Genomic DNA, 22,552 nt, shown 5'->3' on the forward strand with positions numbered 1-22,552 from the left:
CCTAATTAACTTCTTAGAAAAGGTAAAGCCCTCCTAAAAAATAAATTAGTAGTAAGGTTAATAGTACTATAAGTAGAGTATAAGAGAAAAATTCTAGTTTTAAATAAATACTAAAAGAAATATACTAATAAAAAAAGACTCTACTATAAATTTAAGGTAGAGAATAAAGTTTTTATATCTAATTAGTATATAAGGTCTACTAGACTAAAAAAGAAGCTTAATTAGAAGATATTAGAACCTAGAAAGATTATAGGCTAAATTAGCTCTACTATATTTAAAGTTAATTTCTTAGAAGTAAATAATACCTATCTAGTATACTACGCATTTCTATTAAAACCCTATATAAGAAGAAAAATAATCCTATATAATAAACTCCTACTTATAGATATACTCTATAAAATAGAAAATAATATTTATAATATAGAGAAAGTAGTTAATAAAAGATAAAATAGTGTAGGTATATAAGAATATCTAGTAAAGTAGAATAGCTATCTAGAAAATAAAAACTCTTAAAAACCTAGAATAAATCTAAGTAAGAAAATACTTATAGTATTCTAGAACAGAGTTAAAGCAGTCTTAAGATATATTAAAAAGAAAAATAAGCTACTATAAGTATAATTTTAAGATAAACTTTCTAAAAGAAGAAGAATAAAACTATTAAAAAATAACTATATAGCTACCTTTCTTTATTTTTACCTACTTAGTAGGATTTTTATAAGGTTTAATAGTGCTATACCTAGTAATTAGAATTTATAGAAAAGAGTCTAAAAAAATAACTCTAGAAGTAAATATAAGAAATTACTAAGTTAATTAAAATACTCTAAGTTACTATATAATATTAGAATATAGGTAAAGAATTAGAATAAATTAGTATAAGTTAACTATAATTATTATTTATAAAGCTTATATAAGGCTAGAAAGTAACTCTTTTAGTATATAATACTAGAAATATATATATAGCTATATCTTAGCCCTACTACTACTAATTTAAGCTAATCTACGCTAATTAGTACCTAAGTATACTTATTCTTATTTTTATTCTTTTTATAGGTCTTAGTAGCTCTCTTAGTAGATATAAAGTACTTATTAGTAGTAGTAAGATCTACCTTAGTAGTTTAAAAAGTAATAGTAATTATAGTAGCCTTTTTCTTCTCTTTAGTAGCTACTTTAGCTAAAGTTTTACTAAAACTATATATACTAAACTAATTCTAGATAGTTAGTACTAATTTATACTAATAGAGCCTATAAGTAGCTACTTACCTTCTTATAAAGAGTAAAATCTAGGTTTTTATTATTAAAGGCCTTAAGAGCTTACTTCTTAGCTATAGCCTTCTTCTAAAAGCTAGCTTTAGACTAATTATAACTTTTAATATAGATAGTAGACTTAGTAAACTTATTAATCTTAGTTATAGCTATATAGACTATAAAAGACTTATAATAAAGAGAGTACTTACTATTATAAATAATTAGATACTATTAGAGCTAATTACTACTAATTCTAACTACTTACTTATAAATTAAGCTAATAATCTTATTAGTAATATTAATAACCCTTACCTTAATTATAATATAAAAAAAGAGTATATATAGAATATAATTATACTATATAGGCTTACCTTCTTCTATAGCTTCTATAATAATATCTTTACTAGATAAGTAGTAAGTAAGTTACTTTTTAAGCTTAATAAAGTACTTATAGTAAGTATTAAAAAGCTAAAAGAGTTAATTAGCTATAACTTATACTAATTAAAGCTAATAGATATACCCTAAAATAGTTCTAGCTAAGTTAGGTATAATAATAGTACTATATACCTTAATAATTACTATTATAAAACTTACTTTATAAATTAATATTAGTACTAAAGAAGTAGATTAAATTATTTATAGTAAAGTTACTATTAGCTAAAAGGTCTAAGTAGTATATATAAAGAACCTTAGTATAGTAACTAGTACCTTTATAGTTCTTAAGGTACTAAGCTTTTATTAAAGTAACTATCTTAATTATATTAGAAGTAGAGTAGGTTAAGTAGTTATTAAAAGAGTTCTACTAAGATAGTTAGCTAATATCTAATACCTACTAAGACTATTAGACCTAAATTCTACTAATTAGTACTAATTAAAGCTAATTAATACCTTCTACCTTTTAACTAAAAATATACCTAAAGCTTAGAAACTTCTAAAAATTAAGAGTAAAAAGAAGGTAAAGTATAAAGAACTAGAAGAAAGCCTTTATTATATACTTAGGTAGGGCCCTTAGAGCTTAGGCTACCTTCTAAGTAGGTAAATAATAAAAGAAGTAAGAATAGGTACTTATTTCTTTTACTCTAAACTAAAATTTTAGTTATAATATACTTTAAAAGTATCTTAATTAGGCTAAATTAGCTTAATCTAGTAATCTACCTAAATAGTTACCCTAATACGCTTATAATACGCTTAATATTACTAAATATAAGTAATAGAAGATATAGTCTACTAGATTAGGATAATTATATCTAAGAAGGAGAATATTATTAGGTAAATATAAAGTAATAGGTAGTTTATATACTATTATACTAGCTTTAGCCTCTTAGCTTATATATATAGATAAAAGTACCTTATAAAGGGATATAGGTTCTTTAGTAATTTATCTTATTATATATTAAATATAATTATTCTATCTTTACTATACTATATTACTACTATAACTAAGTCTTATACTATTTAGCTATAGTTTAGAGGTATATTTTAACTACTTTCTATATAAAGCCTATTTCTATTAGCTATAAAGCTTTTGCTTTTAGCTTAGTAACTATAGTTTCTTTTATAATAAATATACTATTAGTAGTTTTCTAGAATTCTTTTAATTTCTAGAGAGGTTTTTATAAATAAATTTAAATATAAGAAGCTAACTCTAAGAGTAGTTACTAGTATAAATTAGATAAATTTACTAAGAATTTATAGTACTAGCTTTTCTTTACTTATAGTTCTTCTAGTAGTATACTAAGTATTTCTAGTAAGCTAACTAAGAGTAAGTATTAGTAGTTAGAGCTACTAAGCTTTAAGGCTTTACTTACTTAGGTTCTACTAGGCCTAGCCTATTATAAAAATTACTAGTATAATAGTAAAGCTTCTTTTACTTAATAATTAGTAAATATATAAAGAAATAATAACTAGATATATAGAATTATTATAGCCTAAAGAACTACTCTAGTAATTATTAAGTAGCTTTTTACTAGAAGCTTTAGTACTTATTATACTAAAGATACTATTAAAAGTAATATTAGCTATAATAAAAGGTAATTAGTTATATAAAGAAATAAAAGAAGTATAATAAAGAAAGGTAAAAAAGAATATAGTAAAGAAGTTAAGGTAGTACTTTATAAGTATAATAGTTATAATAAAAAAAATTTATAAAGTTAATATAAAAATAAAAATAAGTATAAGTAGCTATAGTACTAATATATAGTAAGCTACTAGTAGTTATAAGGCTTAGTATAGTATAAAAAGAATTATACAAAAATAATAAGTATACCTAATAGGTATAGTTAAAAAAAAAAAAAAAATAAAGGTAAAGTAAAGAGGTATATAATAGGCTTAGGCTTTACCTATACTATAGTCTTAGCTTAGTAGAACTAGAGAAATATATATATATATATAAAATTCTTTTCTACTTCTTAAAGAATATAATAATATTATTAATACTTATTAAAGCTTAACTCTATAGCTAGTTTATAATAAATATTAAAGTATAAAACTATTAAGATACTAGATTATTTTAAAAACCTATAATTAGCTATTCTAATACTAAATATAACTAGTAAATTTAGAAGTTTTTTTTTGCTTAATAATAGATTAGAAGCTATTACTAAAAGGATTTAAGTTAATAGAGTAACTTAGGTACTAAAAAGAATTTAAATACTAATTTATTAATTAGTAACTAATTAAAATATAGCTTAATAGTATCTTATTACTTTTACTTTTTACTTTAACTTATATTTACTATAAAAAAAAAGCTAGGTATTTAGTTTTATACTAAGTAATTATTTAAAATTATTAATATACTTTATTTATTTACCTATACTATATATTTAGATATACTATAAACTTTAAACTATAAGATTATAAAAGTATAGTATAATAAATATACCTTACTATTAAGTATTTAAAAATTTAGAAAGGCTATTATATTAGTTATTTTAGTACACTATTCTAGTTCTTACTATAAGGTATTAAATATTACTAGGTAGATTCTCTATATAATTAGCAAAGGTATCTAATAATACTAGACTCTAGAACTTAGTAATACTCGCGTTATAGCTCTTTATATTAGAGTATAAGAGTTCTTGTAATTTATATATAGTTACTTATACAGCTAGTAGACCCCGGTCCCTCTTCTCTTGTAAAGCTATGTTTCGTATGCATTTCCAGTTAACCTGTGTATAAAGATAATATCTACTACAGCCTCTTCCGGGCTGAGCTCGTACAGTGGGGTAAGGCGAAGGTTCGTACCTTTGCCGATGGGGACGACGGGCGGCGTTCGGACTGACAGAGGCAATCCTTCTTCTACAGCGGCTTGTGCGTCTGTCACGAGTTCAGTCTCGGTAGCGGCTTCAGTTCACGCAACTTCTGCCTCTCTCGTAGCTTGTGCATTTGACGAAGATCCTGTTGCTACTGGTACAGAAGTCGACGAGCTTGAGGCGGATAAATCTCGACCAGGTTTGCGTCGACCACAGTGCTAAGACTAATGCCTAAATTTACGCTTTGGTCGCGCTCTTCGAATCCTGCTCGATTATAGTATGTCATAGATATGCAGCCAAGAGCTGCAAGTTTGGGGCGTGGTTTTCGATACTTACTCGAATCACGAACTGTCCCGCTCGCTTTCCTCAACAAGAGGTTTATGAAACCGAACTAATCGTCCTACATCGCTTCTCAACTTCTGCAAGCATCTATACTCACAGCTGGTAGACTTCTAAACATTTTCGAGGATCACTACATTCGGCCGGCAGTCAACATGGCGGCAGTCCTTGAGTTTTGTTCGCTCCCGTTCAAAATCTCCAGTGTCCCAATCGCGAATGAAGAGATCAGCATCTTTGTCAAATGCCACGACCGGTTATTCGTGAACGTCACCGTAGTGGATGAGAAAGATCGAGAGCTCTTCGTTGGAGGAGGACCTGGGTTGATGAAGTCGTGGTCATGGCGCCGACAGGTGAAAGACACCTCAGGGGTACCGATCTTCGACTTACGCCATCACGGGTCGGCGATGAAGAACCTTTGGACAGTGGAAAGTCCAGATGGTCATCTCATAGCGAACTTGAAGCATATCTCCGCTGGACGTCGATCGGACCTTGACATGGTTGTTGCCAATGAAAAAGGAAAAGAAGACGATGTAATGTTGCAAATTCGACAAAAGGACCAGAGCGCGATCACAACTCAGGTCTTTTTCGAAAACGCCTGCATTGCTGAGTTGCAGCTCCAGGAGTCGAACGATATCTCTGATCTCCGTCAAGTTGATCGGAGTTCCTGGAAGGTTCGAATTGCTGGTGGTATAGATCCTGCTATCGTAAGCCCTCTGATTCTAATCAAGAAAAGGTCCAAGCTAAGTTATGACTCAGGTCTTGGTTATAGCTCTCTGTCGAGCTGAGATGCATCACGTGTGGAGACAGTAGGATGTACTAGCATAAGAGATACAACTATGGCAAGTTGCGGATTAAACTAGAAGGAGGATACTGTGAGTGTAAAGCTGCCGCGACTAAGATTTCAGATGCCAGTAAGGACGCTGCTTTTCGGGTTAGATTAATAACCAGCAAGCAAACATGCCAAGGGTCGAGTCCAAGAATACTTAGCTGCCAAGACTTATTCGGCAACTAATCCGAAAGTTTCTCGGTGTTTGAGGAGTTAGCGTCTTAAATGTGTCAGAATGATCAGCCTCTTCTGTAGGCTAGTTTTGTGGAACGCTAGCGTTGGCGTTACTGCTAGCCCGCCTTACATGACATCCTTGACAGATGTCGGGCGACCATGCACCTCTTGCCGAGGTTGCGACATCGACCAGAAAAACAACCTACGCATTTCACCCTGCATTTGATAGCTGAATTGCCCTAATCGAGTTGTAAGGGGCCAAGTCACATTAGCCGTCGATCTCACGCTGGATAATATGAGAAAGCGGGGTTGAGATAGACCTCATGGAATAGACTACTGTTTTTGAGAACACATCCGACCTTAGTACCGGAGGATCACCTCGCAAAACCTGGTAAGCTTGTAGACTAAGCTCCGGATCTTCATACGATGCCTGCATTACTCCTGACGAGCAACATCCACAATTACACGATGTACATCTCAAACTATAGAGACAAGGAAGCGATCGTTCGTAACGTTGAAATATTGCCGAGGTCAGGTAAGAGTACCGCAGGGATAGGGAGCGATACGCAATAATCTTATAGTAGTTCCATCACATCACACTCAATGTCTCAAGTTGGTGTGTCATCTCTTTGAAAATCAAGAACTTGTGTCAAATTACCAGCCTCTATCGCGCGTTTTTACCGATTTCAACGTTCACAATGGGTGAGACTTGGCTGAGCATTGTTTCGTTAGATCCTCCATCAGCGATAGATGTCTGTAAGCTTGAAAAGCTCTTTCGCTGAAGAATTCTCTCGAATATGGACATTTCATTATAGCTAATCGGAAAGCCGCACTATGGTCTTTCCACCCTCCACGAAGTAAAAGTTATTCGCGTGTCGTAGCCTACTTCTATTGTGTTTCCAGATCAGTGAAAATTCTTTTGATCAGCAGTCTGAACAAATTGAAGATCAGTACTTGAGGTGGAGAATGGTTTATGCTTCGGGGAGACTACGGCATAGGAGAATGGCCTGCGCGATAATACCAGTGGAGAAAGATGCCCAGCACTAGTCCTCATACGCCGGGAGTGACCGAAGCTAGCACGTCTAAGTCGAACCTTAAGTAGGACTACCTGATGCAATATACTCATCAGAGGTAGGAGCGGATTACATTGCCAAGACGGCATTCTACGAGGTGTTAACGGCCTACATCGGAAGCAGTGTGCCGCGGCTGATACGACGAAACATTGGCGCATAGACTAAGTCTCTAAGCCAGCAGCAAATCTGCGTGATATGGGACAAGGAACAAGCCGTAAAATGCTAAAATCAGTACAGCACTTCTTGTAAATTAATCTGATATCTCTTACAGCCGAGGCTTCAGGTCGTAGGCCAAGGGATGGAGCTGCCATGCGACGTAGATTTTATATTGTTTGATATGTGTGAGCCCAATGACAGCATGCAGGACCAAACTGTTGCCGAGGGAGTGGAAGGAAAGATGTGGAGGTGAAGCAACTAACTGCGCCGAATTTACAAGGTCTCCTTCACCTGCAACACTGGATCGACTCTGCCTTGGTAACCTCACCCACGAGTCAACACACTACTCTGCAGGCCAAACAGTGTACTAACTAGCTGCCGAGGGAATAAGTCCGGCAGAAGATACGAACCAATGAGGTTCGTTCACCGTAAGGCGTTGCAGGAGGCTTATGGTCCGATGTAAGGCACTGAAACGGAGTTGCATGGCCCACGCTTGCACGCCACACTGAAAATGGCATAAAACCCCTCATGATTGGTCAGACAACGGACTAGAAACGAACGTGGTGATCTACATGACCTTCCATGCGTTAGAGCGGGCAGAGGGGCTCGGATGAATTAGAGTTTCGGCCAACTTCCACGCTAAAATTAGTGCCCGACCGGAACCAGATAGAGATGCGACACTCAAGCAAACACCAAGGTATAAGTATCACTTGATTTTCTATCATAAGTTTCGATATCCACAGATCTCAATCGCAGCATCACTTGTCTGCTTAACACACTCACTGACTTTCTCTCGTTCAACTTCTTTCGCTCAAATCCCACTACCAACACTATCTTCAAGGAACAGCAACACGAAAAACTCAACATGAAGTTCCTCATTGTCTCACTTCTCGCTACTTTGGCCGCTGCCTCTCCCATTGCAGTGCCAGAGCCCAGCATCAATATCGTCGCCAACGACCTCGAGGCTCGCCAATTCGGCGGATCTAAGAGTGAACTTGAAAGTGGAAGTGCTAGTGCCTGCCCCAAGGCTATCCTGGTCTTCGCTCGTGGAAGCACTGAAACAGGCAATTTGGTACGTCTCATTTTTCATGTCCTTGGTTATTGACTCAGTGTTACCAATGGCATGAAGTTTTACACTTCGAAAACCATCGCCATAAAGAAAGCATAGGGTTGATTATATATGTAGGGTACCTTGGGTGCACCGCTCGGCGACGCCCTTGAGCGCAAGTATGGCGCGGCGAACTTCTGGGTTCAAGGTGTGGGTGGCCCCTACGGCGCAACTCTCTACGACAATGCTCTTCCTCGAGGGTCCTCGCCGGCTGCTATCGCGGAGATGGTTCGTCTCATCACCATGGCCAACACGAAATGCCCCAACACCCCGGTTGTTGCTGGTGGTTATTCGTAAGTCTTCTCTACTTTCTCCTTTATTTCCTTACTTTATCAATTCGTACTGACAATGGCTTTAGTCAGGGTGCTGCTTTGGCAGCCGCCGCTATTACCGACCTCACTGCTACCGTGCGCAACCAGGTTGTGGGCACAGTGCTCTTCGGATACACGAAGAACATGCAGAACAGTGGCGCCATTCCGAGCTACCCTTCGGACAGGTTGAAGGTCTTCTGCGCGGTCGGCGATTTGGTCTGCACTGGAACCCTTACAATCACCGCAGCACACTTGTCCTACGGTCCTCAGGCAAGCAATGAGGCACCGGCTTTCCTGATCAGCAAGATCGGAAACTAAGCGGACATAACATCACTGTTGTCAGGGCGTCGAAGTTCTCTGTCCTGGGGTCTGGTATCTTAGGTTGATGTGGGGATGATTTTGTTGGGCAATCTCTGGCTTTCAAAAGGGTATTCACGTTCTAGTCGAGGTCGTAGCAATCTTTCTTTTGAAGCAACTTTTCCCTATGAACGGCCCCAACCTCTTCTTGATCAAACAACCGTGAATGTACTGCTATACTTATGTGTCATTTCCCCTCCTTTGCATCGCGATTGTTTCTCCTCTTATACAAGCCCAGACGCGTCAGTTGTGGGGATGGGTTCCGGCCATTATGTTCCCTGACTCGCCGCCTGCTATTGACCTTTCGTTCTGATAGTCATGCTTATGGCATTGCGGTTACAGTCAAGCCATGTATACCCCTCCTAAACACAAGCCAGAAGAGTGTAGCGTCGATTATATCAAGAGCCAGCATAAGATTCATTCGAAAACCCAACTCACTTAATTATGGCCTTTTGCGTTTTTCAAGAACTGCGTTAGCGTGACGATGAAGGATAGAGAGCTCAAGTAAGTTCTCTCGATAAAAGCGCCTCCAAACTCGACGAACGTCTCGACGAAATCTGAGGTGTCTTAAAGGAACTATCGCAGTGATGGAAAAACGTCATTAAGTAACATGACACTTGTCACACATTCTATAACGTTGTAAGCGACATGGTGAGATTTAGGTTCCAGCTGCTACTGATCTGGTGGCTCTTATGGAATATACTAGTAATGAGGGCGTTGCTTACGTTTTTGCCGACCGTCCGCGACGATAGATCTCTCTCGAACCAACAAGGAGCCACTGGTCTACAGGAAATCGAAGCTTATAAGTTGTAGTGCCATCAACGATACGTAAAACATCAGGATTAGTACATGACGCGTAGCACCAAGCAGATACTCAGAACTCTTCCATGAGACTACTTTATTGTTCGAGATATCAGAAGCGTATGTATTTAATGAAATGGGATCAAGTTCATATCAAAATTATCTAAGGTAACAACGAATTACAATGGGTAAATCTTTAAATGCAGTCTCCAGACTTCGACGAGGTCTCTTCATCGTATGTATCATCCTAAAATTTTCATCCATCGATATCTGATTGTGCACATATTCCAATTCCATACGTCGATCCATCTCCGGGCGCTGGAACGAGCGCTGGCCTTCCTTTCCGACATGAGCTTGTGATGCACGACGAAGCAGCAACAGCATTTGGAATGACGTATAAATAGCAAGCCTGATTTGAGTAGCGCCAGTAGAGGCAGCCAGCATTGGTACCGAAGCATCTTTGGCAGCAGTCTTGAGGGGAGTAGGAGTCGGACAAGACGCCGACCGTAGCGGCAGGGTAGAAGGGTCGGATGGCCTGGTAGAGAACAGGATTAGCGCAAGGGTCAGCCTGGATGTTTTGAATAGAGGTTGAGGTTGCAGTTGCAGCTATAAAGGATTAGTGAGAGGTGAATAGTAGTGGGGGCAGCGAGAGTTTACTGATTGTCTCCGTGGCTGTGGACGTAGCTGACTGTGTTATTGTTGTGACCACCGATGTTACAGAGATGTCGGTTGAGACGGCAGTATCTCTGGCCGTCGTGGTCTGTAGCGTGTCGACAGTTTTGGTGTCGTACTGGACGGATGTTGTAAGCTTATACTGCGTGACAAGGACTGTTGACGTAGGCTTGTTAACTGTTGTCCACGTTGTAATGGCCTTGGTGCAAGTCTTTGTCATTGTAAGAAAGCGTGCTGTAAGCCGTTTAGTAATCTGCTCCGAATCAAAACTGTTCCTTACAGCAGTCACGCGGTATACTATCTCGCCTATTGTAGCTCCGTCGGTTTCTCTTTAGTTTCGAAAGCACATTGCAGGTCTCTTGTTGGTAAGGTATTAACGAATTAGACGCGATTGTTCTGAGGATATTAACAGACATTCAGCATTGATAAGTTTGATGACTTTACTATGTGACGCTTGCAGTGATCGTCAAGGTTGTAGGTAAGATAACTGTCGTCTGGTCTGTCTGCGTGTTTGTCTGGACGAGTGGAGTGTGAGAAATAGATGTGCTCGTAACGGTTTTCTGTACACTCCGCTGTATGGTGCTATGGGAGATATGTAAGCAAGGTTCAAATATGCAACAGGATATTTACTCACGTCGGCCTTCTCAAGGAAACAGTCTGCGTCACTGTGATCGTTTTGGTGGTCGATGGCTGGACTGTCGAAGTCCGAGTTACAGTAGAAGAAGGGAAAGAACATGTCAATACGTTGATTTTCGATTTGGCTACACATATGAGTAAGTACTGAAACCAGTCTTGGACATACCGCACGAACATCTAGTGGATGAACAAGCTTTCGCTGAACGCAGGGGAAGACTGGCACAAGACTTGGGTTAGGCACCGCAAATGTCTGTTGCGTCCCCCAAACGTGCACCGACAAGTACAGGAAAAAGCGTGGAAAGGCCTTCAGTTTGTATGTTGTCAAATTCGGTGTTGGTTCGTCGCAAAGAGCGCACCAAGCGGATTTATGTGTTCTGTGTGAGCGATGAACTCAGGCATCTCTACGGGTGTGCACCGGAAGTTTAGCGCACGTGCGCTTGGGAAGCAACACATACCAGCTTGAATTTATAGTGTATTAGGCGTAAGGGGTTCCCGCCACCCAATTGTTATGGCGTTCTGAACGTAGCTGAAGTGGAGGTCGCTTAACGATAGCGCAGCCTCGTGCACCGTTTGGGGACAGCAAGATTGCATGACTACACCGTACTCGGATGTAGTTGCACAATTTCAAAGTTAGTTGGCAACGACAGAGCGTTCTCGGCGCACGGCGTTGCTGTTGGCGCAAAGAAGATGGACAAAAGTTAGCATATTGTCTGGTTTATTTTCAGCTAGCCCTTGCCGAAAATCCCGATGCTTGAACTAGGATATTTTACCCTCTATTAATTCACTCAGCAGGTCAGAAAACATTTTTACACTCTAAGAGTTGAGCGCATCCAAACTAGGGGTCACAATGGTAACCAACATGTCCTCTTCAATCATTCGATTTGGCCGAATACTCGGGCCAAACCGAGATTGGGATACTGACGACATTAGGGTCTACATTTACTAGAAAGCAACTCCCCGGACCAATTCATGAATGTGTCTTAGAGATACACGAAAAACTTGGGGGGCCTTTTCACTCCCTTCAAAGTTGGAAACTGTCTGTCATCAACGGTATATACTGATATTTCCCATCCATGTGAAATTCTTAATCAATCCTTCCGGATTCATCCCCTCGCTCTTCGAGTATGATTAGGTTCAGTCCCGGCTGCCCTATCCTTGGCCTTGAACATCGCCTTGCCGAACCTAGGAGGCATTGCACGGGTGTTTCATGGTAAAGCCATGGATCGTTGAGCCTGGTGAAGACCCCAGGCTCTATTGGCCCATTGAAAAGGACGGCCACGAATCGACCTGTGGCTGAAGTCGTCGTTAAAATGAATGATTTGCTTTAAATACAAGCATCGATTTGTTTATACGCTCGAGGCCTCATAACCTATTGATGATCAGCTTACTTGAAATCAACATGCTCTTAAGAAAATACAGAAGTGTGCATTATGCACCTATTTTTGCCGGTTCTGTCCAAATTGACCAGGCACCAGCTTGTGCCTGCGGTAGAAACTGACCAAACGATTGCTCCCCTCCAGTTCCTGCATCGCAAGATCTCAAATGTCCCGAAGCAGCGTGGTCTTGCACATCCTCACTACTCCTCAACTCCCACTCCCACTCAAGATGTGTTCCCATAGTTGTCTCGGCACGATTAGACAATGTCGCACGCGCAGGGATATTCTTCAATCCACTGAACGGGCGGTGTGTCAGGCATAAAAGATCCCGAGCTGCGTGATGAAGCCGTGTCCCACCAGAGTGCATAGTGAAAAGCACGTCGGCTATTGGTACATAAGCCGCGGCGCTCTCATACTCCACCTCTTTCAGGACGCGGATATGTGCTGTCAGAATATCTCGAAATTTAGCGGCAAGAGTGTCCTTCTCGGCACAATACGCAAGTACACTAATGCATTTGCTGAGGAGGTCCACATCGGTTGCGTACGAGAGACCATGCAGCGCTTTTTGTGTCGCGTAGTACGCAATCATGATGCCAGCGGTATACGACGTGAAACTGATAGGACGTTAGTACTGACTGACACGTTCGATATTAGATCTCTTACATGCAGAGCCAGCACACCTGCACCACTTTGCCCTCAGAGAGCATCAACTCCATAACTCGAGCATTGGTTTGCGCTGCCATAAACCCTTCTTCAATACCTTGACGCGCCTCTGAGGTTAAAGGCACCTTGCCGTTTGCGTCCAGTGCAACGTATGCAAGGATCAGGCGACGCGACAACAACATCATGGCGGAAAGATAAAACAGGTGGACATAGAAGATGACGGGACGAAACTGCGCCATCAATTCACCCTCAGTATGGCTGAGCAGTGATCCCAGGCTCATCCATGTCGGTAGTTGCGCATGAAAAGTCGATAGTTGAGCCCTCAGTTCAGCGATGGTTGCTTGTTGAATGTAACCTGTGGCTGGTAGACGATGAAGCGTAGTGGCTTTGATGATAGTTACCTTAACACACTCGAGCCGAATCAAATCCTCAGGGGGAACGTCGACCTCGTCAACAGCGGTTTGTATACTGTAGCTGAGTGAGTTCGGGACGTAGTCCAGAGAAGCACTGAGCCAACTACGAGAACGTGTCAGCCAAACGTCATACGTACTGAGACCGAGAGTGCCATACCATTGCAGATGAATGAGAGTTCTGCGTGTTCGTCGCAGGTCAGCAAATTCGGCTACGGACATGCTTAGTGGACACTCATTGGCATCAAGGCCATGGTTGCGAGCGAGACTCAGCCCGAGTTCTGGAACACAGTGAGTATTGATTGCAAATAGGAGACGAAAGGGACTAACCACTGAATGCCAGAGCTATACTAGCCTTGACAACGATGTTATACATTACCAATAAAGCGCAGGTCTTCATAGCGCGGAGGGGATTGTAAGCGATAGCGTTGTCAAGTCCATGTCTAGCAACAGCGTAAAGGTAGTCCGCAAGCTCGATTGGTGGCGCATTCTCAGGGTCAGCAAGTTGGAAATGTACAACTCCAATCGCAGCCATGCCTGCAATCTCCGCTGCAAGTGTCTTGAGGTGAATATTGCTACCCCTGCTGACCAGATCGCCAATGGGTACATGAGCATATTCAGAGTTCTGAATCTTAACGATTGTGGCTTGGACTTCCTCCGCGTTCATGATATAGAACAATGCTCCAACACAGTTAAAGAACATTTGCAATGGCTCTGTCAACGCTCCGACATTGATATCCTGCTGCAGTGGGGGTTGCAAGACGACGCCCACCTGGTTCACGGCGCCATGTTGGATTTTCATCAACTGCGGGTGCTCGGCCACCTCAGGCATCGCCAGTATAGCCCAGGCTACGTCCTGTGGTGGGGTTATGTGACTTGGGGCCTTTTGTGCCTGAATACTAGATTCAGGATTCTGACGGAGATGTTGCTCGAAATGACCCAGGCAAGCGCCCATGTCTCCATCTTGTGAAGTCCGGAGGAAATCTAGCATAGCCGTTGCCTTCTCGGGCGATTGTGTCTGCAAATACCATAAGATTTCATACATGCTGCTCTTGTCTTTCTCGAGCTCTTGGATCTTGTGTTGCTGCTCCTGAGCAAGTTGTTGTCCCCGCGGCGGCGCATATTCACACGCTTTCGACCGCCGGACACAAGCTTCGCAGACTGGTTTGGCGCCATCGCACTGCGGGTTGCATTAGCTTCCGCGGTGATGCATGTGGGTCGAGAAGCATGTGCAGGGCCGTGAGACCTTAATACGTTTCTTCCGACAAGGTCCACATGCGAGGGCAATTTTGGACGTTCGTGAACGTTCTGTTAGAGTCGGGTCTGCAACGCATGACAGCCGTGGAATGAGATTGCGAAAGCTCGACATATCTCGATTTGTTAATGGGTTGGAGTTCTGATTGATTAGTGGCGACGCTTTTGTTCGGAAAGTAGGAAGCAAAATCTGTGGGGCCATCGTGACGTAGGGTGGCGGTATTGATCAGAGCCCACGTCCACTCACACGCGATGATTGGCTGGGTCCCACGCTGCTTCCACAAGGAATATCTCCACATCTTGGCTCCAGGCTCAACTCACAGATCAAAACTATCACGCGAATGAACTTGAACACTCTTGCAAACAGCTTATGATTCTTGAGAGTTTGGCGGCAATGCTGCGATCCCTCTTACGACATTTCGTGTCACGACATCTACATATTGATACGAGGGATCGACATACATGTGTTCCTCATCACCAACGACGATATCAGTCGTCCTGCTGTATCCATCAAGATGATTCCAACGTATAGTTACATGTTTTTGTGTATTAAGATTCCATCAACCATGCTGCAAGTTCTATATGACCGAGCGCTGCTTCGGGACCGTCGAATACAAGACAATGTTATCAGCAGCCTAAAGTTGATCGGGGTGCTCCGGCTGGGTACTATGATACCGTAGAAGCAAGGCAGGTCTTTCGTAGAAAGTATTGCAAGATTACACCCTTGGTAAGATTCTAGGTGATGATCACCTTAGTCTCGATCAAAGGACTTTTGGTTGTTACGGAGTCATAATGCTTTCAAGAGCAACCTGTACAGCTATGTCCACTAGCTTTTAAGGTTAATTCACAATCTCCGATTTCGCCTTTGACAATCGATAAAACCTCCGCGACAGTATTGAAACAGCTTGAGAAGATAGCGCTGCTAGTATGACGCAACGAGCACACAAATCGTCTGTTACTGGTTGTTGCACCGAACGACGCAAAACGATCCGCGAAGTGTTGGTACAAGGAAGGGTTGCAGACACTGGTTGAGTGTATTCGAGCACCACCACAAGTCACTATGATGAGAATTTGCTCAACAGATTGAATTACTACAGATGAGCGTAAAACTTTTAAGATGTCAGGTTTTTGATCCGTTGCTACTTTTCTCTGTTTTCTTCTTTTTCCTCCTTCCAAATTCCTCATCCTCTCCAACATTTGACATTTTGATACATCTTCCCCTTCTCGATCTGTTGTACTACTAGATGTAGTTCTCTAGCAACGGGGCAGAGCTCCGCGAGCAAGTTTGCCCTGGGCACCAAGGCAGTTCTCCTTTCCTGCAATCTCAGGGCTGCCGGAGCCTTCGCCCTTGTTGATACCGTTGAACTGCTGGCAAATCTCACCAGAGACAGTTCCGCACGATCCGCTGATGGTCGCAGTATCGCCGTAGTTCTTGTTGATACCGGCCAAGTTGGTCCTGACGTTGTTGGCACGGAGGTTTTCGATGGTCACATGGCGAGCTCCCCTGGAAGAGTTGTTGGTGCCTAGAATGCGCATGTAAGCGAAAATTCCCGGTAGTTGTTGTTATAAGAGCTCGAAGACTTACAATCACCGCAAGCCCTGTAAAGCTTGCCAGCATTGACCACGGTGTAGTTACGAATGGTAACCCTTCCGCTGCCATTGTGCTGAACGACCTTATCTTCAGCGTTCTGAGCACCTCCACCCTCGATCAAAACCGATCCCTCAAACTATGTTAGCATAGTCATGATAGCAAGGGTGGCAAAACTTACAGTTCCAAGTGCGGAGACGGCGTCCTCGCAGACGTCCCGGAACCAGACGTTCCTGACAGTGCAACTTGCAAGGCAGTGAACGCCCTCCAGAGCATTAGCACCGATAATGACGTTCTCAAGCGTTGCACCATCCTCAAGGACGAAAACAGCGTTCTTGCTGCCAGTATCTCCCTCGGCGCACTTCATGCCACGATCGAACTCCTGGTTTCCGAGGTTCCTAGTCACACCTCTGGGAATGACAGAAGCGGAAGACAAAGGCACAACATTGCCGACACGAGTGGGGATGTTCAGAGTCTGAGCGGCAGACAGACCGAAGCAGAGAGCTACAGCGAGGTATTGCATCTTGATGATTTAGTTGGAAGAAGTGAATGTAGTAGTTGTATCTAGAAAGTGTGTTGTTGATGAAGGATGCTTGATAGATGAGAAGTAAAGAACTGTGGTAGATAAAAATTGAACTGCGAGAACCCCGTCCTCTTTATATCAATTCAAACGACCTTCGCATGTTGTACACCGCGATTCGAGATCTTACAACGGCCCTTCTCAAAGTATCGTACGGTTGGCTTGCAGAGGCTCGGTGGTTCATGAAATTAGTGGCATCAATGTCGGTGTGCACTTGAGACTGACTCTCACGACTGAAAACAAGCCAAGACCGGTGTAGTAGCAGTCTGTACGAGATCTCGAAATCTTGGCAACAAGGGGTTCGAGATTAGAACTCATAAGTATCGAATGTTCTAGTGGCACATGCCGTCGAATGATCCGATACAGATCCCAAAACAGATTCATTTCAAGACGCTACGGGGTCTGGGATGCTTGTGGAGAGACCTGGGGATCTACGCGGGCCTCCCTTCGCGCCAGGGGCGACCAACGAGGAAACTAGGTCAGCGAGCCGCAAGGAACCCCACTTTACACTAGTTTGTACTTGTCGTATTACACGTATCTCTCGCTTGGCTACTCTACGCCGATAGAAAACACGTCAAGTGTACCAAAACCACTTGCCAGTATCAGGATCTTTGTTTCACGCCAGAAACTTGCCCAGCACACACGAGGTCTACACGGCGGCAGGTCGGTAGTATTTGGCAGTACTGCCAACTTAGTACCTCAGTAACAATAGTCTAACCACCGACTTACCGCAGATTTTGACACTTGTTCAGCAACCACACATGTCGTTCAATCTCCGTGTAACCTCAGATGCAAGTCCATGGCCTTGCTGTCCTGTGCTAGAGGATACTCCTGTGTACCATTTGAACCCCTCGAGAAATATGTTTTGTATGAGATGATAGTGACTCTGAAAATTCTGCACGGTAGATCTTTGTGTCGTGAGGATTATGCGCAGGACATGGGAAGGGACTTCGGTGATATACACGGCACTACTTGGTAATGCCAACTGTTGGTGGCTTGCCAGTAATGCCGACGGAAGCCTCGTTCCGTCCTAGCGATCAGATACGATTAGTCAGTCGATAGACAGCCAATCAAAGGTCTCCTCATAAGCTGTAGTGTCGTACTTTGCCAAGTGTCCGATTCGGCGTTGCTCTGCGGCGGTACGATTCCTCCCAGGGTCTTGATGCACGATTATTGCGCGATGATGTGCAGACCCTGTTTGACAGTTTTGGCACCTGTGCCGAGTCTGGACGTCTGAACCCTTAGAATCGTTCTGAGCAAACCGGGGACTGCCGTTGAACGGTGACTACTCGAATCAGGTCGAAACGTGCTAATTTAGGGCAAGAGCACCTTGGCATTTCACATAACGGTGAGGTGATCGAGTCTAGACTAAGCTGTTCCTGCATCCCCTGAATGTTTCGCACTAAGTTACTCTCCGCATTGGCTGAATTGATGCCAACACTGGCGAACTAGAAGTCTTCGTGTAGTTATGAGGGCCGATTCTTCGTTACCTTCCAGTTTAGTGCGAATAGGTGCTACATATGGCGTGATGGGAAAACATACAATGATCTTGCGAGATACTGTCCGAAGTACCCCCCGAAAGACGGTGTAGACACGCATGTTTTGGTCCTGGTAAGAATCGACCTTTACAACCCTTCTTAGAGAACACATTATTCTTGCAATGACCTGGGAAGACAAATCTACCGTAGTATGCTGATACATCAGAAAGCCTATATCCGCAACGACCATTGTCAAAGTGATGCGTGTGTGCCGTTTATGAATTCGAAGGCGGCGTCTGTTCATGCGTTGTAAGTTGCATGTTTCACTGGGGAGTCGTCCATGTTTGGCAAAACAACGAGCCTTTTGTGCAGTGCAGAACTGAACCCAGCCGGCACGAAGTCAGATTATCTGCGGAGAGGGATCTAGCTGAGTTTCACACAGCAAAGCAGGGTACACGGTGGCAACTTTCAGGCGAAGGCTCGCCTATCATTCGTAGAAAATGTGTCTGGGATTCCTCCGTCCACTCGTGATTTAATGTGCTCAAGGAGTCGATCAACCCCTTGAGGAATGAACTGCATAACTATCGACTCAAAGTACTAGCATTATAAAATTTTGATGAGATCGGCCTCCACAAAGGGCAAGTACGTTCCCACGCGTCTTGAAATCGAATCGGAGTCTTCGCAGTCAGTCCAAGACTACCGACCTCATGGTATCCTAGAATGCAACCAAGAGCTGACCTGACCTCTGCATCTACTCGGCCAGCAGGATATCATCTACGAATAAACTTCAGGACATCTAGACAAAAATCATACATATGTTGGGGTGTACTTTAGGGGTTTCCCATTGTTTTCAAAGTCTTTGCTCTTGGTCTATGAGCATGCGGCGAGCCAGCTTAAAGTCGGGGAATTTCCGTGCAACCTCTTACAATCAATAGGTCAAATCGGTCCTTGCATCAACGCGCCGATCACTGCATTCTCTGATATCACTACCCCGCTGCAATGAGGCTTTCCTGTTTATAGATCGTCGTGTAAAGGTCACTGGACAAAGACGGGCGTTAAACTTGGCAATCAAACGATTGGAACATGGAATGTTGTAGTCTTGGAAGACATCTACCTATGTGTGGTGATATAGAGTGCTTTGATGCAATACTTCGTCAATGTCGAATCTTCCCACGACTTCACGGTCCTAAGCGTGGAGTTCCCGGTAGCTGTCTGATGCAGTTCACCGAAAAAGTCATGACCAATTTCACGACCAACAACATAGGCGACGTTGATCATCGTAGACGTCCCTCCGGGTTGTTTGGCACAGGATGAAGGGCATATTGACGCCGAAGAGACCAACCAGAAGATCGCCAGGTGAAACACCTTACACAGGATCAGGATGGTAAGATTTACAGACATTACTTTTATCTGTGGCAAGGTTAACGCAGTTCAACGCCCTGTTACAGATGTCGCGTCGTAGTATGTACCTTGCATCCTCCTCTGCTCCAAACATCTCGTTTTGTCTGAATTCTGGCGCGGTACTGGGTGCACTAGATGAAGTATTGTCAAGCAAGACCACGAAGGCTTCGAAAGTTGCGATGTCGGATGGTTTGGCAAGATGGTTTGAGAGGAGAACTGCGAGAAGGCTAGCTGCAATCATGCCTCTTGGCTTCGCAAAATTGTGATAGCTCTGCCTTAGGTTGTCTATTGATCGTGCCGACCTATCCTTCCGCTGAGCATGCCTTTGGTTCACTTCACTCAATATATCCAAAGAGGTTGACTCCATTGTACCGATGAGGATGCCAAAGATCTCCAAAACTTTGAAGCTATCCGGGAAATCAACGATCGGAGTGATGGTTGTTGAGCATATCTGTTACTCAATTTCCAGGCCAAACGCGGCACAAAACATTGAGGGTAGTGGTAGATACGCAACAATGCCCCGATATACGACGCATGTGAATTGCTGAAATTGGGAACCCATGATGGTAATGCTGTGACATAATCGGAAAACACACAATCTTCTGACCAAGGACGCCGCAATGAGAAAATCAAGTATCTCATATGGTAAATCGTGTAAGATGATAGCCATGGTTTTTGAATAAATCTACTGAGCCGTGTTGCTGCAATCGTGAGTAATGCTGGTACGTGATATGAAACAGAAAGCGAGATGAGGGTTGGAACTATTTTCAAGGAACTCAAATATTCACTTGGTTGTATAACCTTGCGCTGCTGTCCTGGGGGTCCTGTTGGGAGAGTTTGGGTCAGTTCAGAGTGGCAGTGAGAAGGCTGAGCAAGGTTAGGCGCCAACGCAGTCTGCTAACTGCATGTTTCGAGGTGGAAGGTGCATCAACAAAATAACAATAAAATATCAATACCTATATTTCCATTTTGGCAAGAATGCATTTCTGAAATTGATCCTTTAAGGTCGAGAAAACCGTGTAAGATGGTCAACGTAGTACTCATCCCTATCAACACTAGAGCAACAAGCGTCCCATAATTACCCCACAATAGCCATCCCACCTTCAACGACCCACACCAAGCCGTATCTTGAATGATTAGCTTACCTCCAAATTCAACTCTCTATTTCACTTACACTGTATCTTGAAGCGCCTACTTCCATCGTTCATAGCTCACCCCACTCTTTCACCGCAATCTAATCTCTCGCGACCATCAAACACCCCACAATGGCACCCTCCGCCGTCACCACCGAGCCCCCTCCTACCCCCCAGTCAAAACAACTCATCCCACGATCCGCATCCGACCCAACGAAAGAAAAGACCCCCCTCCAAGCCATATCGCAAGGCATCTGCCTCCCCGGCATCCCACTCTTCTCCACCCACGACAAACACCGCGCATGGATCCTCTCACACATGGCAGGCGCATTCCGCGTCTTCGCACGCTACGGCTTCACCGAAGGAATGAGCGGGCACATCTCCGTGCGCGACCCCGAGAACCCGCACACCTTCTGGACAAACCCGTTAGGCAAACATTTCGCGACGCTGAAAGCCTCGGACATGGTGTTAGTCGACTATGAGGGTAATGCGGTGGGAGGTAATACGAGTCGGCCGGCGAATGCGGCGGGGTTTCTTATACATGCTGCTGTGCATAAGGCAAGGCCGGATGTTAATGCGGCGTGTCATTGTCATGGGAGGGCGGGGAAGGCGTGGAGTGCGTTTGCGAGGAGGCTGGAGATGGTTAATCAGGATGTGTGTTATTTTTATGGGGAGGCGCAGGCGGTTTATGGGGAGTTTGGGGGGGTGGTGTTTAGTGAGGAGGAGGGGGGACGGTTGGCGAGGGCGTTGGGGGAGAAGGGGAAGGGCTTGATTTTGAGGAATCATGGGTTGTTGGTGAGTCTTTGTGCTTTTTACTCCTGTGAACTATCTTGGAGAATACGCTGGTCAGATTCGTTGCGACACGTTTTCACTAGATCTACTAGTCTAGCATTATGACAGTACACCAAACTAACACCCCCCAGACCGTAGGTCACACCGTAGACGAAGCAGCCTACCTCTACACCCTCATGGAGCGCTCCTGCGAGATCCAGCTGATGGTCGAAGCCGCAGCCGCCAACGGCATCCCCAAAGTGTACGTCGACGACGAAGCAGCAGAGTACACGTTCAGAATGGGCAGCGACCCCGAGACGCTGTACTGCGAGTTCCAGCCCGAGCTCGAGTATGAGCGCGAGCTGAGTGGTGGTGCGTTTGAAAACTGAGGATGGGTGTGGGATCGAGATGTTGTTGAGATGGGTCGATTTCTGTATATCTACCTTCAGTGACGCGTATCCAGGAATTCGAACCGTTTATTGTCCGCTCGGGGGGTATGTAGAGAATCTCCCATGCGCGCGCGTGCGGATGGATGGATGAGGTAGCTTCGTCTTCTCCGATTATCGCTCGCCAATTTCGGCCCTCCGCCCACGGTAAACCACGCGCTTGATGCGCACCCACAACGCGCTAGGACTCGCGCACTATATCCCACGGACCAAACAGGCGTGCCAGGCACATCCGTATTCGAGCCGCAGGTGTCCAACGCACAAAATATCCCGCAAGAAAAACGCGTAGACATGAACCGCGGACACAAAACCACCATGAAACTTTCGCACCGAGACATATGCTAGAACCCATCATATACTACACACCCACACATCCATGATAACCATCTCCCTCCTTACCCCTCCTGCCTTTCCATTGATATACAACTACCCCCCACCAAACCCCCCCTCAAACCCCACCCCCCCACACGCCGGCAAAAACTCCAGATCCCACGGCATACCCT

General features: G+C 43.3%; 7 protein-coding genes across 7 annotated transcripts; 3 read left to right on the plus strand and 4 right to left on the minus strand.

Annotated features, from left to right (window-relative positions):
* Positions 1–4,990: 4,990 nt before the first annotated feature.
* On the plus strand, positions 4,991–5,645 carry P153DRAFT_349675 (uncharacterized protein; the record flags this gene model as incomplete). Its single annotated transcript, XM_033666259.1, has 2 exons — positions 4,991–5,539; positions 5,592–5,645. 2 exons carry the CDS (start codon positions 4,991–4,993, stop codon positions 5,643–5,645), a joined length of 603 nt encoding a protein of 200 aa, XP_033519008.1.
* A 2,164-nt stretch (positions 5,646–7,809) lies between these two features.
* On the plus strand, positions 7,810–8,924 carry P153DRAFT_325836 (carbohydrate esterase family 5 protein). Its single transcript, XM_033665279.1, has 3 exons — positions 7,810–8,136; positions 8,251–8,465; positions 8,531–8,924. The coding sequence occupies exons 1-3, from the start codon at positions 7,930–7,932 to the stop codon at positions 8,799–8,801; spliced, it is 693 nt and encodes a 230-aa protein (XP_033519009.1). The 5' UTR covers positions 7,810–7,929; the 3' UTR covers positions 8,802–8,924.
* A 973-nt stretch (positions 8,925–9,897) lies between these two features.
* P153DRAFT_400718 (uncharacterized protein) lies at positions 9,898–10,533 on the minus strand (the record flags this gene model as incomplete). The annotated part of the gene is made up of 2 exons (XM_033671847.1): positions 9,898–10,247; positions 10,299–10,533. 2 exons carry the CDS (start codon positions 10,531–10,533, stop codon positions 9,898–9,900), a joined length of 585 nt encoding a protein of 194 aa, XP_033519010.1.
* An 80-nt stretch (positions 10,534–10,613) lies between these two features.
* P153DRAFT_123197 (uncharacterized protein) lies at positions 10,614–11,212 on the minus strand. Its single transcript, XM_033661992.1, has 4 exons — positions 11,125–11,212; positions 10,948–11,074; positions 10,758–10,895; positions 10,614–10,709 (listed from the first exon to the last, which is right to left on the minus strand). Exons 2-4 carry the CDS (start codon positions 11,047–11,049, stop codon positions 10,695–10,697), a joined length of 255 nt encoding a protein of 84 aa, XP_033519011.1. The 5' UTR covers positions 11,050–11,074; positions 11,125–11,212; the 3' UTR covers positions 10,614–10,694.
* A 1,017-nt stretch (positions 11,213–12,229) lies between these two features.
* On the minus strand, positions 12,230–14,544 carry P153DRAFT_123216 (uncharacterized protein). Its single transcript, XM_033661993.1, has 4 exons — positions 13,729–14,544; positions 13,559–13,679; positions 12,989–13,504; positions 12,230–12,939 (listed from the first exon to the last, which is right to left on the minus strand). Exons 1-4 carry the CDS (start codon positions 14,441–14,443, stop codon positions 12,378–12,380), a joined length of 1,914 nt encoding a protein of 637 aa, XP_033519012.1. The 5' UTR covers positions 14,444–14,544; the 3' UTR covers positions 12,230–12,377.
* Positions 14,545–15,906: 1,362 nt separating this feature from the next.
* P153DRAFT_434885 (polysaccharide lyase family 3 protein) lies at positions 15,907–16,889 on the minus strand (the record flags this gene model as incomplete). Its single annotated transcript, XM_033673114.1, has 3 exons — positions 16,422–16,889; positions 16,238–16,379; positions 15,907–16,175 (listed from the first exon to the last, which is right to left on the minus strand). The coding sequence occupies exons 1-3, from the start codon at positions 16,761–16,763 to the stop codon at positions 15,907–15,909; spliced, it is 753 nt and encodes a 250-aa protein (XP_033519013.1). The 5' UTR covers positions 16,764–16,889.
* Positions 16,890–20,718: 3,829 nt separating this feature from the next.
* Positions 20,719–22,477, plus strand: P153DRAFT_325845 (arad-like aldolase/epimerase). Its single transcript, XM_033665280.1, has 2 exons — positions 20,719–21,627; positions 21,756–22,477. Exons 1-2 carry the CDS (start codon positions 20,965–20,967, stop codon positions 21,990–21,992), a joined length of 900 nt encoding a protein of 299 aa, XP_033519014.1. The 5' UTR covers positions 20,719–20,964; the 3' UTR covers positions 21,993–22,477.
* The last annotated feature ends 75 nt before the right edge of the window (positions 22,478–22,552 follow it).

The sequence above is a fragment of the Dothidotthia symphoricarpi genome (assembly GCF_010015815.1).
Source record: "Dothidotthia symphoricarpi CBS 119687 unplaced genomic scaffold P153scaffold_22, whole genome shotgun sequence".
Lineage (NCBI taxonomy): Eukaryota > Fungi > Ascomycota > Dothideomycetes > Pleosporales > Dothidotthiaceae > Dothidotthia > Dothidotthia symphoricarpi.

Bases quoted from the DNA above. Each gene is read 5' to 3' on its own strand.
- P153DRAFT_325836 (XM_033665279.1), top strand. From the start codon at position 7,930: ATGAAGTTCCTCATTGTCTCACTTCTCGCTACTTTGGCCGCTGCCTCT. The intron at 8,137-8,250 runs GTACGTCTCATT...TTATATATGTAG, and splicing joins GCACTGAAACAGGCAATTTG to GGTACCTTGGGTGCACCGCT. The intron at 8,466-8,530 runs GTAAGTCTTCTC...CAATGGCTTTAG, and splicing joins GTTGTTGCTGGTGGTTATTC to TCAGGGTGCTGCTTTGGCAG.
- P153DRAFT_123197 (XM_033661992.1), bottom strand. From the start codon at position 11,049: ATGTTCTTTCCCTTCTTCTACTGTAACTCGGACTTCGACAGTCCAGCC. The intron at 10,896-10,947 runs GTGAGTAAATAT...TATCTCCCATAG, and splicing joins GTTTCCTTGAGAAGGCCGAC to CACCATACAGCGGAGTGTAC.
- P153DRAFT_123216 (XM_033661993.1), bottom strand. From the start codon at position 14,443: ATGTATGAAATCTTATGGTATTTGCAGACACAATCGCCCGAGAAGGCA. The intron at 13,505-13,558 runs GTATGGCACTCT...ACGTTCTCGTAG, and splicing joins ACTCTCATTCATCTGCAATG to TTGGCTCAGTGCTTCTCTGG. The intron at 12,940-12,988 runs GTAAGAGATCTA...ACGTCCTATCAG, and splicing joins CAGGTGTGCTGGCTCTGCAT to TTTCACGTCGTATACCGCTG.
- P153DRAFT_325845 (XM_033665280.1), top strand. From the start codon at position 20,965: ATGGCACCCTCCGCCGTCACCACCGAGCCCCCTCCTACCCCCCAGTCA. The intron at 21,628-21,755 runs GTGAGTCTTTGT...AACACCCCCCAG, and splicing joins TGAGGAATCATGGGTTGTTG to ACCGTAGGTCACACCGTAGA.